This window comes from Dipodomys spectabilis, unplaced genomic scaffold, assembly GCF_019054845.1.
Source record: "Dipodomys spectabilis isolate Male_0828 unplaced genomic scaffold, ASM1905484v1 ptg000046l, whole genome shotgun sequence".
Lineage (NCBI taxonomy): Eukaryota > Metazoa > Chordata > Mammalia > Rodentia > Heteromyidae > Dipodomys > Dipodomys spectabilis.
Window position 1 is genome coordinate 10,650,836 of NW_024870723.1, and position 16,087 is coordinate 10,666,922.

The 16,087-nt window shown below is 53.4% G+C and overlaps 2 protein-coding genes across 3 annotated transcripts in view; one reads left to right on the forward strand and one right to left on the reverse strand.

Annotated features, from left to right (window-relative positions):
• Nucleotides 1-13,755, forward strand: part of Nek6 (NIMA related kinase 6) — a 71,275-nt gene extending 57,520 nt beyond the window's left edge. The window contains exons 8-10 of one of the 2 annotated variants that reach the window (XM_042678717.1): nt 4,169-4,263; nt 9,675-9,788; nt 12,610-13,755. In XM_042678717.1, the coding sequence (XP_042534651.1) occupies nt 4,169-4,263; nt 9,675-9,788; nt 12,610-12,720 (320 nt within the window). In that variant the 3' untranslated portion in view covers nt 12,721-13,755. The remainder of the gene's footprint in view (nt 1-4,168; nt 4,264-9,674; nt 9,789-12,609) is intronic. The other variant, XM_042678716.1, reaches the window with a different exon arrangement.
• A 1,175-nt stretch (nt 13,756-14,930) lies between these two features.
• Nucleotides 14,931-16,087, reverse strand: part of Psmb7 (proteasome 20S subunit beta 7) — a 56,272-nt gene continuing 55,115 nt past the window's right edge. Inside the window, exon 8 of the mRNA XM_042678708.1 lies at nt 14,931-15,176. Coding sequence (XP_042534642.1) covers nt 15,065-15,176 — 112 coding nt within the window. The 3' untranslated portion in view covers nt 14,931-15,064. The remainder of the gene's footprint in view (nt 15,177-16,087) is intronic.

Here is a 16,087-nt window from a genome sequence, read left to right on the forward strand (position 1 = left end):
AGGGGGCAATGGACCAATCCAGGGCACACCTTCCCTCCTCCCTCCCCACTATGGCTACTTCCTCCAAGTAGACCCCACCCCTCCCAAAGCACCAGCAGCTAGAAACTTAAGCCTGTAGCACATGGCCCTTGGAGGCATTTCACAGGTCAGGCCACAGAAGTATCCACACAGGAGTGGCTGTCTTCCAGCCTCTCAACCCTGCTGTCTTTGGTGAACAAAAAAAAGTTCCTCATTTTACTGAAATCTTCCTTTTTATGTCTAGTGCTTTTTTTTTTTTTTTTCTTAACCAAAGTCTAGACCAGGGCTGGTCACAGAGGGGAAACAAAGTGCTCAGTTTCTAGGGGCTGTGGATTCGGGATTCCTGCTACTTACTTTCTGTTTTGCTTTCTTTTGTCTTTTGAAACAAGGTCTTTCTATGTAGTCCGGGCTGACCTCACACTTGCAGTCTTCCAGCCTCAACCTCCTGAGTGCTGGGATTATAGGCATGCACCACCAAGCCTGGCTCCTGCCACTTTTTTTGGGGGGGGGTTGGTCGTGGGGCCTGAACTCTGGGCCTGGGCTCTTCAGCTCAAGGCTAGCACTCTACCACTTGAGCCACAGCGCCACTTCCGGCTTTTTCTGCTTATATGGTGCTGAGGAATCGAACCCAGGGCCTCATGCATGCGAGGCAAGCACTCTACCACTGAGCCACCTTCCCAGCCTGGCTCCTGCCTCATTTAAGTGAGTTTTTTTTTTTTTTTTTTTTTAATTTTATTTTATTTTATTTGAGAACATACTGTACAGAGGGGTTACAATTACATGGGCAGGATAATGCATACATTTCTTACCAAGCATTGCATCCTCCTCCTTTGTTTACCCTTCACCTCCCTTCCCAGCCTCCCCCCTCCCTCCCACCCAATCATACCCCCCCTCCCCCCCCCCCCACCGACATTGTAAAGCTGGTTTTGACATGACATTTTGTACTTCTCATTGTTGCAACAGGTCCACCTGAATCCTTAAACGACTTGTTTGTCCCCGTCTCCTCCACATGTTATACTGACATCAAATATAGTGAAAGCAGGGGTTACACTGTGGGGGAGGGACATACAAAGCAACAAAGAAATAATCTTATAAATGCATTAGAAACACATGCATGAAAGAAACAAAAACATTAAAATACATATTTGAGGTTTTGTTTTCCTAACATCACATTATCTGACTTTTTCTGCTTGACTCATACCTATACTAGATATTGCAAATAAGGGAAACCATGGGACCTATGTTTCTTTGGGCCTGGCTTACTTCACTTAATATAATTTTTTCCAAGCCTTTCCATTTCCTAACAAATGGGGAAATGTCATTCTTTCTGATGGAGGCATAGAATTCCATTGTGTATATATACCACATCTTCTTGATCCATTCATCTACTGAGGGGCATCTGGGTTGGTTCCATGTCTTAGCTATGGTAAATAATGCTGCAATAAACATAGTTGTGCTGGTAGCTTTAGTGTGGCCTTGTTTGTGATCATTTGGGTAAATGCCCAAAAGTGGGATTGCTGGGTCGTTGGGGAGCTCTATGTGGAGTCTTTTGAGGAACCTCCATACTGCTTTCCAAAGTGGTTGAACAAGTTTACATTCCCACCAACAATGAAGTAAGGTTCCTTTCTGTCCACATCCCCTCCAACATCTGTTGTTGTTAGAGTTCTTGATTTTTGCTGTTCTAACTGGAGTGAGGTGATATCTCAATGTTGTTTTGATTTGCATTTCTTTTATGGCTAGGGATGTTGAACATTTCTTCATGTGTCTATTGGCCATCCTTCTTTCTTCTTCAGAGAAGCTTCTCTTTAAGTCTTTCGCCCACTTACTTATTGGGCAGTTGTTTCTTTGAGGATTTGTTGTTGGGTGGTTTAATTTTTTGAGTTCCAAGTATATTTTAGATATGAGACCCTTGTCCGTTGTATGGCTAGTAAAGATCTTCTCCCAGTCCGTGGGCTTTCTATTGATCTTGCTAGCTATGTCATTTGCCCTGCAGAAGCTCTGCAACCTTATACAATCCCATTTGTCCAGCCTTTCTTTGATTTGTTGTGTTTCCGGGTCTCTATTCAGAAAATTTCGGCCTGAGCCAAGGAGACCCAGGGTTTCTCCTATTCCATCCTGTAATGTTTTCAGAGTGTCTGCTTTGAGTTCAAGGTCTTTGATCCATTTGGAGTTGATTCTGGTGCAGGGTGATATATAAGGATCTAGCTTTAGTTTTCTACATGTAGTTAACCAGTTTTGCCAGCACCATTTACTGAAGAGGCTGTCTGTCTTCCATTCTATTGTTTTAGCTCCCTTATCGAAGATTAGATGGCTATAGGTCTGTAGGTTCATTTCTGGGTTTTCAATTCTATTCCATTGGTCCTGAGGTCTGTTCTTATGCCAATACCAAGCTGTTTTGATTACTATGGCTTTATAGTAGAGTTTGAAATTTGGTATTGATATTCCTCCAGCAGTATTCTTTCCGTTGAGGAGCGTTTTTGCTATTCGGGGTCTTTTATTGTTCCATATGAATTTTTGGATTGCCTCTTCTATTTCCTTGAAGAATGAGGGTGGAATTTTGATAGGTATTGCGTTGAATTTGTAGATAGCCTTGGGCAGTATTGCCATTTTCACGATGTTAATCTTTCCAATCCAGGAGCATGGGAGGTTTTGCCATTTTTTAAGTTCTGTGTTGATTTCCTTTTTCAAGATTTTAAAGTTTTCATCATAGAGGTCCTTCACTTCTTTAGTTAAGTTAATTCCTAGGTATTTTATTTTTTGTGAGGCTATTACAAATGGAGTTGCTTTCCTAATTTCAGCCACACTTTTCTCATTGTTGGCATACAGAAAAGCCATTGATTTTTGGGGGTTAATTTTATAACCTGCTACTTTGCCAAAGTTTTGAATCAGCTTGAGTAATTTGGGAGTGGAGTCTATGGGATTCTTTAAATACAAGATCATGTCATCTGCAAAGAGGGAGAGTTTTATTTCTTCTTTCCCTATTTGGATCCCCTTTATGTCTGCATCTTGTCTTATTGCTGTAGCTAGGCATTCTAATACTAGATTGAAGAGAAGTGGAGAGAGTGGGCATCCTTGTCTTGTTCCTGAGTTAAGAGGAAATGGCTTTAGTTTTTCACCATTGAGTATAATGCTGGCTGTAGGTTTGTCATATACAGCCTTTATTGTATTGAGGGATGTTCCATGGATTCCTAATTTTTCCAAAACCTTCATCATAAAGGGGTGTTGGATCTTGTCAAATGCTTTTTCTGCGTCTATTGAGATAACCATGTGGTTCTTATTCTTGCTCCTGTTGATGTGATGAATAATATTAATTGATTTGCGTATATTGAACCAGCTTTGCATCCCTGAAATGAATCCTGTTTGATCGTGGTGTATGATTTTTTGGATGAATTGTTGAAGTCGATTGGCCAAAATTTTGTTGAGAAGTTTCGCATCAATGTTCATCAAAGAAATGGGTCTATAGTTCTCTTTCTTTGATGAGTCCCTACCTGGTTTTGGGATGAGGGTTATGATGGCTTCATAGAATGTGTTCGGTAGTGAGCTTTCTCTTTCAATTTCATTGAAGAGTTGGAGGAGAATTGGTGTGAGCTCTGCTTTGAAGGCCTTGTAAAATTCCGCTGTAAAACCATCTGGTCCTGGACTTTTCTTAGCTGGGAGGTAGCTTATTTTAAGTGAGTTTTTTTTACCTGCGCAACCTGGGTCTCTGCATCTGTACGAGGAAACTTCCTCCTGGGGTCATTGTGAACACAGGTGAGGTGTGAACCACTTGGCCAGTATTGACAGTGTTTGGGTTTTTTCTTTCTTTCACTGCCAAGAGCCTAGATCAGACTCTTCTGGACGCAGTGACCTGGAGGGACATGTTATCAATAACTTCCCATTCCATGACCACTGCTTCCCAGTTCCCAGCAGTCCCCAGGCTGATTCTCAGATCTGGGGGGATCCTGGGAACCCACTTCTGGTTCCTAGGATTCCCACCATCCCCCCACCAGCTGGGTGCCCCAGTCTGGCCAAGTGTCTCAGCCCACAGAGGAGGGGGCAGGCCCAGCGAGGGCGAGCCCCCCCCCCCCCGCACCCCCCCCCCCGCACCTCCCCCACCCCCACCCCCCCCACCCCCACCCACAGAGCCTGAGGCCTGCCCCTGCTGTTTCAGTTGGGACACCATACTACATGTCTCCGGAGAGGATCCACGAGAATGGCTACAACTTCAAGTCCGATATCTGGTCCCTGGGCTGCCTGCTTTACGAGGTGAGCTGGGGGCTGCACTTCGATGGTCTTACAAGAGCCTCTGGGACATGGGTGGGCAGGAACGGGGCGCCAGGGCTATGCTGTCTGTCGGTGGCATCGGAACACTGCAGTTTCCCTGCACCTCTTTGCTGGCTCGGCCAGGCGGGGCGGCTGACGGTGGCAGCTGGGGCTGGCTCACCCGCGCACGCGCGCTGCCATGCGTTGGGCAGGAGCGGACCAGAAATGACAGGGAGCACCAGCAGAGACGGTGAGGTAGCAGCAAGGCTTGGCCCCAGGCCCCCTGATTCTGCCACCCCCCCCCACCCTGTTTCCTTGTGGAAAATAGAAAGTAGAAAACTGGATGGCAGTTCGGGTGTATACCCTGGCATGAAGGAAGACCTTATCTCAAAAGTTACCAGCACAAAAAATGCCAAAGCATCTGCCTAGCAAGCATGAGGCTCTGAGTTCAAACCCCAGCCTGGAGAGAAGCTTGGCTGAAGATGATGTTCCTGTGGCGCAGGCGCTTGGGCTCCTCCTGCGGCCGGAAGCCGTGAGGTCCGTGGTGAGCCAGGACCGTCTGAACCAGGGTTTTTTTGGTTGCTGTTGTTCTACCAATCCTGGGGCATGAATTCCAGGCCGGGAACAATCCCTGAGCTTCTTTACTCAGGACTGGCACTCTACCACTTGAGCCACAGCTCTGCTTCTGGCTTTTTTTTTCCAGTTCTGGAGCTTGAACTCTGGGCCTGGGTGCTGTCCCTGAGTTTCTTTTGCTCAAGGCTAGCGCTCTACCACTTGAGCTACAGCTCCACTTCAGGCTTTTTCTGAGTAGTTTATGGGAGATAAGAGTCTCTTGGACTTTCTTGCCCAGGCTGGCTTCAAACTGTGATCCTCAGATCTCAGCCTCCTCAGTAGCTAGGATTACAGGCATGAACCCCTGGCTCCTGGCACTGACTTTTTTGATAGTTAGGTGGAGATAGAGTCTCACGGACTTTCCTGCTCAGTCTGGCCTCAAACTGTGAAGCTCAGATCTCAGCCTCCTGAGTAGCAGGATTATAAGCGTGGACTACCACCACCACCACCACCACTACCACCACCACCACCACCCAGCCTGGCGCTCGGACTGAGACAGGAGTTTGGATCCTCCATATGGACGTCCAGCCTCGAGTGTCAGAGCCAGCTGGTCTCCCAAATCCCAATGTCTCTAGTTTGGAAGCGAGGAGAGGGAACAACTCAGACCTTGTGGGCATGCGCGCACGCATGCGTGCACACACACAACTTACACTGCCATGGCCCCGGGGGAGACACGCAGTGCCGAGCAGAAGCCCAGCCTGGCTAGAAGATATGAGTTCCAATTGCAGCTCCGTCACTCACCCCCTGAAGGATGGAGGGCAAGTCAGCGCCAAGCCCCTGGGCTCCAGTTGCTCCCTTATGCAGTGGGGCATGCCTGCCTGGTAATGAGTGCGAGGCCCTGTGGAGAGGACCCAGCCCAGATGAAGTACTCAACATAAAGCCAGAGCCCTGATCCAGCTTGAGCTGCACGGCTGCCACTTCTGGGGTGAGGCCCCTACAGCTTGCCATGTTGCCCTTTTTGCTTTGGCCAGTGGGAAGCCCCTACGCAGGTCAGTTCCAGCTACAGGGAGGGACTTCCCTGTATCATCCCTGGACCAGATGGTTTTCCTTCCCTTTGTCCAGTCTGTGTTTTGTATTTATTTTTTTTTTAAGACGCTGTTTCTTGCCCCCCAACAATCCTGAAAGTCTCTGAACATAAACAGACCAGTCAGGCAGGGAGAGCCGTTTGCAGTCCACCCAGCGCCAGCGGGGTTGCGGGGGTGGCCACAGCTGCCTCCTCCAGCCAGTGCCAAGCCTTCCCTCCAAGGCCAGCTCTGCCTGGTCCACACCAGGCCCACAGCCGGGCAGGCCTGCTCCAAGCCCCTCTCCCAGCACCTAAACACTACCCACCTTCCGCAGCCCCGGCCCTGGGGAGGTGAGCTCACAGCCCTGGGCCTACCTTGAAGGAGGACCCAGTCGCCAGCCCCTCACAGGCTCAGCCCCGGCTGCCTCCCCTCCCCCCCCACCAGCAGCCCAGCAGGGGAGGAGAAACGGCTGTTTCCCCAGCAGACAGGGAGGGGCGCATCTGGCTGGGCTGCGGTAATTGGCAAGAGCCGCCCCAGAGTCACAGCCGCAGCCTCCCGCGAGGCCGCCCGCGGTGCCCTCCTGGGGTGCCAGCCTGAGGGGCGCGACAGAGGCCCTGCCTGCCCCAGGGGGCCGCGGTCTCACATGGCAGGAGTAGAGCACAGGTCAGGCCACCGCGGGCCGGAGACAGCGGTGGCCACCGCCTCTGGCCCACCATGCGCTCGGCTTTGAGCCACATGACTTTATTTCCTGGGCCCAGCTGTGACTTTGCCTTCTTCAACTGCAAGTGGACAGAGCACCCAAACCCCTTGGCTATGCCTTCGATCACCCCCAGCCTCGGGCTTCCGGGGCCTCCTTCCACTCACTCCCAGTACCAGAGTGCTTGTGGCTACAGCACTGCATAACCTCCCCTCTCCAGATCCTAGATGCAGGCTTGCCACAGGCCAGCTCTTGGGGTTCAGCTGGGGATGTCTTGGGGGGGGCTGTTGCTGAGCCCAGCATGTCCTCTTGCAAACCTGGGCCTCCATATCCATCTTACCATGGGGAGGCCAGGCCACAAGGAGGGCAGAGCTGGTGGCCACAGTGACCCCCTGAACTGGGGACCCCTGCGGACACATGCCTGGGCATGGCCATCTTGGAAGCCGGGTGCTTTGTTTTCATTAGCAGCATGCCGCCCGGGCCCTGTAGATTTTATTTACTTATGGAGGAGCACGGAGCTGAAGAAATTGGCTGACCCGGTGCCAGGCCTCTCTGTGGGGGGCCTCCTCCCAGCATCCTCCATCAGAACAGACACCAAACAAGTGCTGCTCTGGAATTCTGGCGAGAGCAGCGTGGCCTGGCCGGGAAGCAGGGCTGCAGACTGCATGGCAGGTCGCCTCTGGGTCATGTGTCACCCCCGGGCAGCGCCTGGGAGGTGTTGGGTGAGGAGATGGGTGTCTTGGGCCCTGACAGGCAAATCCCTGTCCCGGCTGAGCCCATCCCTTCTCCCTGTGACATCTCACATCACATACCAGTCTCTCTGCGCCCTCCCCGCAGGGTGAGGGCCCACCCGCCCTCCTCTCCTCGTCTCCCTGTCAGCCTCATCACTCCAGGCAGGAAAAGTTTGGCAGGAGGCACAGTGCTGAGAGCCGTGGCCTTGGCAGTTCTAACAAGCATCAGCCCCCAAAAGCAATTCCTCCTCTACTCCAATCCATCAGAAGCCCAGCGGCCGCGGGTGTCCCGGCTGATCGTTCTAATCTCACTGTCGCCAGCGGCCCCGCAGGTCCCCTCCCAGCCTGCTGCCCGATCAGGGGTGGCAGCCTGCAGCCAGCCCCTGGCACCTGCAGTTGGGAGATGGAGAAACCCCACTAATGGGAAATGCCAGCCATGTGCAGCAGTGCTTTCTGAAGGAATGTAGAGAAAGGTGCTGGAGATGATGGGAGAAATGGCCTGTGAAGGGCAGGACAGATATGGGGGCTCCATGCCAATCCCCAGTCTTGGGGGTCCCTTTTGGAACCTGTCAGCCAGCTGGTGAAAATCAGATCAGCAGGCTTTCAGCCAGCTCATCTCCCGGATCACACAAGGGAAAAGGGACCTGCACTCGAGGCATTCATCTTGAGCAGAGGCTGTCTCCAGGAAGTCCCTCTGGGGCCTCTGGGTGGCCACCCTGGGGTCCCTGCGGCTCTCCTCCTGGGTAACAGATTGCTTTTTGAAATAGCTCAATTAATCCTGAGTGCCCGAGGCTCCTGTTTTAATTTCTGGACCCTCGCTGATCACCCTGGTCACGCTGCGTAGACCCCATAGGCAAAGGCAGCTCCAGGTTGGGCGGTGACCCATGGTGGCCAAGACCTGTAGCTCTCCCCTGCCAGGCACAGGAGGCCTCTGCAGGCTTCCTGCCAGCTCAGGGTTCACCATCCAGACACATGTCCAGGCCTCGAGGGGCTCAAGCTCAATCAGGATGCCAGGACCCACAGGTGCTGCCAGAACAGGCTTCTGGGCCCGGATCAGAGGCCATCTGCAGACCCAAGGTGGTCCTAGGCCCCTCTGTGGGGCACAGCCTTCACTTGGCACTGAAGCATCCCATGGGTGGACCATGTGCGCCTCAGCCACTCAGCTCCCCACACATGAGGTAGACAGGAGCCCTCAAAGTGTGCCAATGCCAGGTCAGCAAGTCAGGGCAGAGCCCCTGGCAGCCTGGCCACCGGGAAGGAGACAGAGAGCAGTGGGCGGGCGGGCGGGCGCTTCATTAGCTTCATTAGCACCGCGCTGCTATTTGGTAGAAAAGATTGATAAGCAGGGGTGACCAAAAAAACCACTTGAATTCCATTATGCTGCCCCATGGAGCCGATCCACAGCTCCTGCACGGCCCCTCAGACCCCTGAGTGTCCCCCATGGCAGAGCAGGGCCTCTGCAAGGCCTGGGAGTCCCCCAACTCAATGAGAACCATACTCCACATCCTGCTGCTCCCCACTGCCCTCCTCTTCAGGGCCCACCTCCCTTCTGGCCTCAACAGAGAGGATGACCAAGATCGGTGGTGGCACCCCGCGTGCCAGGCTGAGCCACACCACATCCTCTAGGTCTGACAGACCGAGGGCCAGACACACAAAGCGGTGCAGAGCAGACACTCAACCAGCCAGAGACCCGTGACTCCAGACGGCAGCCCTATGAGAGGAGGAGGGGGGTAACAGGAACAGCACAGTGAAGGCAGAACGGGAAGTGCCCAGCCATCCTCTACCCCACCCAAGGGGCCTCGGGTGGATGAGTTCCCAGAGACGTAGCTTTAAGCATCATCTTCCCACTAGGGCCTCTGGAATGACTGTTTTTGCTTTGTGCCCGTCCTAGGGCTTGAACCCATGGCCTGGGTGCTGTCCCTGAGCTTTGACTTTGCTCAAGTCTAGCGCTCTACCACATGAACCACAGCTCCACTTCCAGTTTTTCTAGTAGTTAATTGGAGTCTCATGGACTTTCCTACCCGGGCTGGCTTCAAACCACAATCCTCAGATCTCAGCCTCCTGAGAGGCTGGGATTACAGGTGTGAGCCACCAGTGCCAGCTGGAATCACTATGTTTATACACGGGATGGTCGCTTGGAGAGTAGTGGCCACTCCCAGGCAGATTCTCGCGAGCGGAGCCTGTTTCCCATCCACCTCATGCTGCCCAAGTGAGATGGAGAACCGCTTTGAAAGGGCAGTCACGGGAACCCTGCTCCCACTTTTTAAAAATACGGTGTCGGCTCTTACTGCCGTGAGGACTGCAGAAGGACCTTGCCCCCACCCAGGGGAGCCCCTGGCCTCCAGATGACCTTGTCCCCTTCCCTTGCAGATGGCTGCTCTCCAGAGCCCCTTCTATGGAGACAAAATGAACCTCTTCTCCCTGTGCCAGAAGATCGAGCAATGCGACTACCCGCCCCTTCCAGGCGAGCACTACTCTGAGAAGGTGAGGAATGGGCGGCACTGGGCAGGGGCAGCGGCTAGACCCCGCTGCCTGTTTGGTGCTCAGCTCTGTGTTCCCGTGTGTCTCGCCATCCAGATCCCAAGGCTGGGCTCTACCCGGCGCCAGGTCCCAGGAGCTGCAGCCAAGGCAGGAGGCGGCGACATGAGGTTCCCAGGGAACCCGAGGCCGGCCCCGAGCCGTATGAATCCACTGTATGCCAATGTCCTCTTCCTCAGATCTACCACTGTGCAGTCAAGGTCACAATCCAGCTTGACCAGGGCTCAGTGCACACCAGCTTGTCCTGGAGAGAATTACTGCCGAGTCTCAGTTTCCTCATCTGAAAGATGGGGTAGAATCCTGTGTCCAGGTTCATTGGAAGATGGGAGTCAATTGTGAGCCCCAGGCCACTGCCTCTCAGCTCCACCACCCTCTGAGGCAACTTACGAGCACACAGTAGGAGTCTGAGGCCTTCCCAGGCTGGGCCTGAAGGACCCTCGCTCAGAGAGGCATGATCTGCATCCAGATCACCACGCGCCTACTCACGATGCATCCTGCTTCTCTATTATGGCCTGTCTCTTCAGGAGCCAAACCCATCGGAGCCCTCACTGAGGCCACTAGCTGTGCTGTCCCAAGTGCTGGGGGGGGGGGGGGGGGGGGGAGGGTAAGCACGTGGGGTGGGGAGTAGGTTGGCGGGGAGTGTGATTTCGAGGCTTGTGCAGGGGCCTCCTCCAACTTGTGCCTCCAAAACTCCCTTGAACATCTTCCGAGGCCCTGGTGATGCTCTGGCGCTGGCAGGAAAAGGCACTTCCGCTTCGTAAGCAAGCGCAGATGCATTTGTCGTCTTTTGTTCACTAACTTTGGGCCTCTGCACTTTAGAGAAGCAAGGGGCTTAGAGCCATGCAGCTTAGCACAAATGACCACCTCTGGGCAGCTGTGCAAGTGCCTTTTAAGGCTCAGCTGAACACCCTAGAGCCTCAGCATGACAGTCCCCCATGCCAGTCCATTCTGGCTCCACCACTCCAGGCACCTGGCTGCCGGCAGCCCCAGGACCTCGTGCCCAGCTAGGAGCCACAGCACACGTCCTCTGGCTTTTGTTGTTGTATCATTGGGTAAAAAATAAGACACTTTATTTTGATTTCTGAGACTTCCCTAATCTGCACAGCAGGGCTGTATGGTGACTGCACCCCCAGCTGGTATTCTTGGGGGGTTTTGTCTGCCACACTCCCTGCCCAGTCTGTAAGTTACGTGGTCATCGGCTTAGAAGCGTCTCAGGGTTCACAAAGCAGTGGAGTCCCCTTCCCCCTGCCAAGCAGGGCCAGGCAGCGGTGAAGGGAAGGTATGAAGGCGGACCCTGTGCGCAGCAGCCCCCCTTGTGCAAGAAACCAGGCGTGGCCCCTCCACTAACTTGGGGAGCAGCAGACTGGCTACTGAGCCACTCGAGCCCCCTTTGTCTGTTGACAGACCCACAGGTCTGCCAGCCCCGCAGCAGCAGGTATTTAAATGAGAAACATTGCAGTGAGCCCAGCCACACGTTAAGACACAGGATTCTTAAGGTCATTATTTTAATTACCACTAAAATAATTGGCACCCAGGCTATCAGAACATTAGGTGATCAGAGGCTCGAGCGCCCCTCCCCCACCCCGGGTGGGCAAAGCCTTCAGTGTCTGTATAATTAAAAGTGCTGTCTTTCATGAGCACAGTGAGGCGGCCATGGGGGTGTGCAGCCTGCAGCCTGCTGCATGCTAATGCATTTATTATGATCGCTAAGCCCCATCCTCTGGTCCGGGCTTCTGCATGACAGCAGACACACATGCACTCAGGGAGCAAACAGATCTGCCTAAACGTGTGCACAGTTCAAAGTTCAAAATTACTTGCAGGTTAACCACTCTTGGGGTCTCAGGGCATGTCTTTTGGGGCCACACAGGCCTAGGGGTGGTCCTCGCTGCCCTCTGGGAGCTGTGACTCTATACCCATCGCTCAGCCTTCTATCATCCTTCTTCACGTCCAATGAGGTGAAGAAAGACACTGATGCAGATAGAGGCGCTCAAAAGGCTCTTATTAAGACTATCAGGGATCAGCCAGGCACGTAGTACTTGTCTATAATCCTAGCCTCACAGGAGGCTATGGTCAGGAGGATCAAAGTTTGAGGTCAGCTTGGCAAAAAGGAAGAGCTCCAGCTTCTCAACCAATAAGGCATGGAAGATGCATTTCTGTCAATGCCGGAGTATATCTAGGTCATGTTCACAGGCCCGGGGAGCAAAAACCCATACACTATTAAAAATGGAAGAAAAGTGGCCCAGTGGTAGAGTGCTTGCCTCACATGCCTGAGCCCCTGGGTTCGATTCCTCAGCACCACATAAACAGAGAAAGCCATGAGTAGTACTGTGGCTCAAGTGGTAGAGTGCTAGCATTGAGCTGAAGAGCTGAGGGACAGCGCCTAGGCCCAGAGTTCAGGCCCCATGACTGACAAAAGAAAAAAGAGGGGCTGGGAAGGTGGCTCAGTGGTAGAGCGCTTGCCTTGCATGCCTGAGGCCCTGGGTTTGATTCCGCAGCACCACATAAGCAAAAAGAAAAAAAAAAAGCCGGAAGTGGTGCTGTGGCTCAAGTGGTAGAGTGCTAGCCATGAGCTGAAGAGTTGAGGGATAGCGCCCAGGCCCAAAGTTGAAGCCCCACGACCGACCAAAAAAAAAGAAAAAAGAAAAAAGGGCTGGGGGATGAGGCCTAAGTAGCAGGGCATCTGCCTAGCCAGCACAAGGCCCTGGGTTCAAGACCCAAGTACCATCCAACTCAATCAAACAATAATAGAAATTACTCTCCCTTGCAGCTTCGAGAACTGGTCAGTATGTGTATCTACCCTGACCCCAACCAGAGACCGGATATCAGTTACGTGCACCAGGTTGCCAAACAGATGCACGTCTGGACATCTAGTGCCTGAACATGGCTGCGCCACGCCTTATCAAAGCCAACGCCACCTCACCTTACGAGTCTTCTCCCCAGAGTGGCGCCTAGGAGCCTGCACAGCCCAGAGCAGCCTTCGGCAGACTCCCGGGCAGCTAAGCTGAATGCAGAGCAGCGGAGCCCCGGTCAATTGCAAAGTCCTTCCTCTGAACAGTGGAGGAGTCTCTGCTGCGCTGGCAGGGGCGGCGGGCTCGGGGCGCCTTGTGTCTGGACTGTAATGTGAATCTTTTGCCGAGACCTGGCCAGGTCCCCACCGGCAGGAGCCAGTGTGACTGGCATGTGAGCCTTTGAAAATGGTTAGCTGCAAGCAGAGTGTTAGTTCTTAGTATCTTTCCAATCAAGCAATATGCTTAATTTACTCTGTTGTAAAGGGATAAAGTGGAAATTATTTTTTAAGAGATGAGGGATTTTGTTCATATTTGTCTGCGTTTTATAACCTGATGAGCACCAACGAGGAGACTAGTCTCTGGTGGAGCTTCAGGAGGGAAATGGTAGCTGCAAGCCATGGGCCCTGCTTGCAGCCCACCAGCTTGCCCTGTTCCCCTGAACCCCTGCCTCATGCCAGGCAGTGTCACCTTCCGGGAGGCTCCCGCTCACTTAGTGATCAGTGTTAAGCTTAATTCCTTATGGGAAGGAAGCATGGTCTACAAAAAACAATCTAATGGCTTCGCCCTCAGGCTGCTCTTTACAGATTCTGAGTTTGCATCTTCCTGGCGCGACCTTGGGCATGTTCCTTAGCCTCGCTGAACCTAGAAAATGGGACTTGTAGTTTCTACCTTCAGGGCTGCCCACAGAATTAGAAATAAAACATGGAAGTGAGCTAGCACATTGCAGGTGATCCAAACGCGGCAGCCAGCCACCCATTCAGAAAGCTCGAGTCCATGGACCACGCAAGTCAAGAATTAAAAGTAACTATATCATGTGCAGGAAAGCTGAAATATGCTCATTTATTTCCTGCTCCCACATAGGAGTAACTGTGAAGACTAATTTATAAATGTGAATTCTGGAGGAAGCAGTTTGAATTCTCATTTTTGCATTCACCCTAATCCTCAGACAGTCCTCCGTGTCCTCTTCCTGGCCCTCCCCCTCCTCCAAGAGCCCTCCCCTGGCCTCTGCGTCTAAAATAAGCTGGGGCTGGGAAGGTGGCTCAGTGCTAGAGTGCTTGCCTCACATGCATGAGGCCCTGGGTTCGATTCCTCAGCACCACATAAACAGAAAAAGCCGCTAGTGGTGCTGTGGCTTAAGTGGTAGAGCACTCGCCCTGAGCTGAAGAGTGGAGGGACAGCGCCCAGGCCCAGAGTTCAGGCCCCACAACTGACCAAAAAAAAAAAACTGGGGCAGGAGAAGGCACTTCCAGAATGGGAGTGGGCTCAAGGTGGCATCCAAAACCTAACTCCCACAGAGCTTGCAAAAGACAAGCGGTCAGGCCCAGATGTTCCAAGTAAGTGTGGAAGGTCTTGAAGTTCTTCAAGGAATTCTGATCATTAGTCAAGGTGCTTTCCTCAGTACTTTCCGTTCCGTTATCCCCAGCCCTAGAATGTTCTCCAGAAGCCCCCATCTCCTGCACAACACAATTCCTGCACCTGCTCTGCTTCCGGCTCTATTGCACCCCTGTGCTCCTGCCCTTGGAACCACCTGTCTGATCGCATGGGCTTTGGCAAAGGGCCACCGCCTGAGAGGTATGACACGACGTGCACTCATTACTATGAAGCAGGACACCAGACATCCGGTCCAAGTGGAGCTGACCAGTCTTCTTGCAGGGATAACAAGCCAAATGCCTACCTGCCCTTCCTTGGGATTGATTATGGTCAGCTTGGGGATGGATTCTAGGGCCTTCTGCACACAGCACACCCCTGCACTGAGTCACCCCAGCCTGAAGCTTCTTTTTGAGCTTCCTATACTTGGCTGCTGAAGCCCAAACTATGCTCTACTCATCACCCTGTTTGGCCAACTCCTGGGCCAGCCCAATCAGAGGCAAGCAGCGTATCAACACTCACTTAAGAGCACAAGTGATCCAGAGAGGAAGCCCGGCCTGCCTCTGGACAGCCACACTGGAGGCACACTCCCCCCAACCAGGTCTCAAGGAAAGACTGGGTCTGACAGGGAGACCGGGAAGATAGTACGGATTAGATGATAGGTAGACAGACAGACAGACGACAGGCCTTTGCAGCCCCCAAGCCTCAGCCATTCACTGTGATCTCCATTTTTTTATTGAGCTTCTTTCAGCAATCAGTATAGCCAAATGAGTATCTTGGGGAGCAGAGGGGGAGACTCAAGTGTCGAACCCCTCTTCCAGAATAAACCAGCCAGCTCAGCCCCGCTCAGGAAGTGTCCATGGTCTGGACGGTTTCCTCCAGCACCTCAATGTCCAAGGGGGTGACCCTTTCGGTGAGGACCGCGGTGGTCCCCTTCTCACACCTGTACCGGCCAAACCTAGAGAGAGAACAAAAAGTGAGCGAGGGCACCGCAGGCAGTGCAGAGCAGGCAGGACCGCAATCCTAGGCCGGGGGGAGGGGGCCGAGTCCAGAAGGTTCTCTTCTCTGCTTCTAGGGCTGCAGGAAGGGACAGAGAGCACTGTGCTCAGTGGACGGTCTGTCTCTCGCCCTCCCAGGGCACAGTGAGGACCGCCCCTCCCAATGCTCCCTTTAGCCACAGAAGCAAAGACTGAACTGCACGGTCCTGCGGCTGCTTCCTCCTCTACAATCACCAGAAGCAGCCACAGCCGGCTCCCCCGTACACCACAGATTCAGAGCTCCCCGCGCTCAGGGTGCGGCGGATAACCAGGCCCACCAGCACAGACCCAACCCTGCCCCCCCACCCCCAGGGCTCCAGCAGGCCAGCCTTCACTCATCAAGCCCGCCGTCCCCAGCTGGACAGAGCTGCGGTTGACCCGGCTTTGGGGGGTGGGAGGTGCTGTGCTAGGTACACCATTCAGGTGGTTCTGGAATAGTCATCTGCTCAAATGGAAGCTCGGGCTTCAAGAGAGAGCGAGAAGCAGAGAAAGAAGGCACTGAGCTGTGTTCTGTGTTAAGATTCTGGAGCTATGGCGGAAAGCGGGCTCGCCTTCCCTTCTGCAAACCTTTCTACCCCACCGCTGTGGAAAGGGACCCGAGGAGCTGCGCCGTTTCAACTCTGCCCCCTGCAGGCTTGGGAGCTCCCAGCACCCACCAGGCTGGGCAGCCTGTGGCTCTGAGCTGGAGGCCCCAGTGCCTGCACGGTGCCCCTCCTCTTTGGGTGGCATGAACACCAGCCCCTGTGCCCCGGGGAGCTGTAGGAAGAGGAATGTGCGGAGCAGGCTAACCGCACGTGGCATGGGGTCACCTGCTGCACTGCCCTCGCCCCCT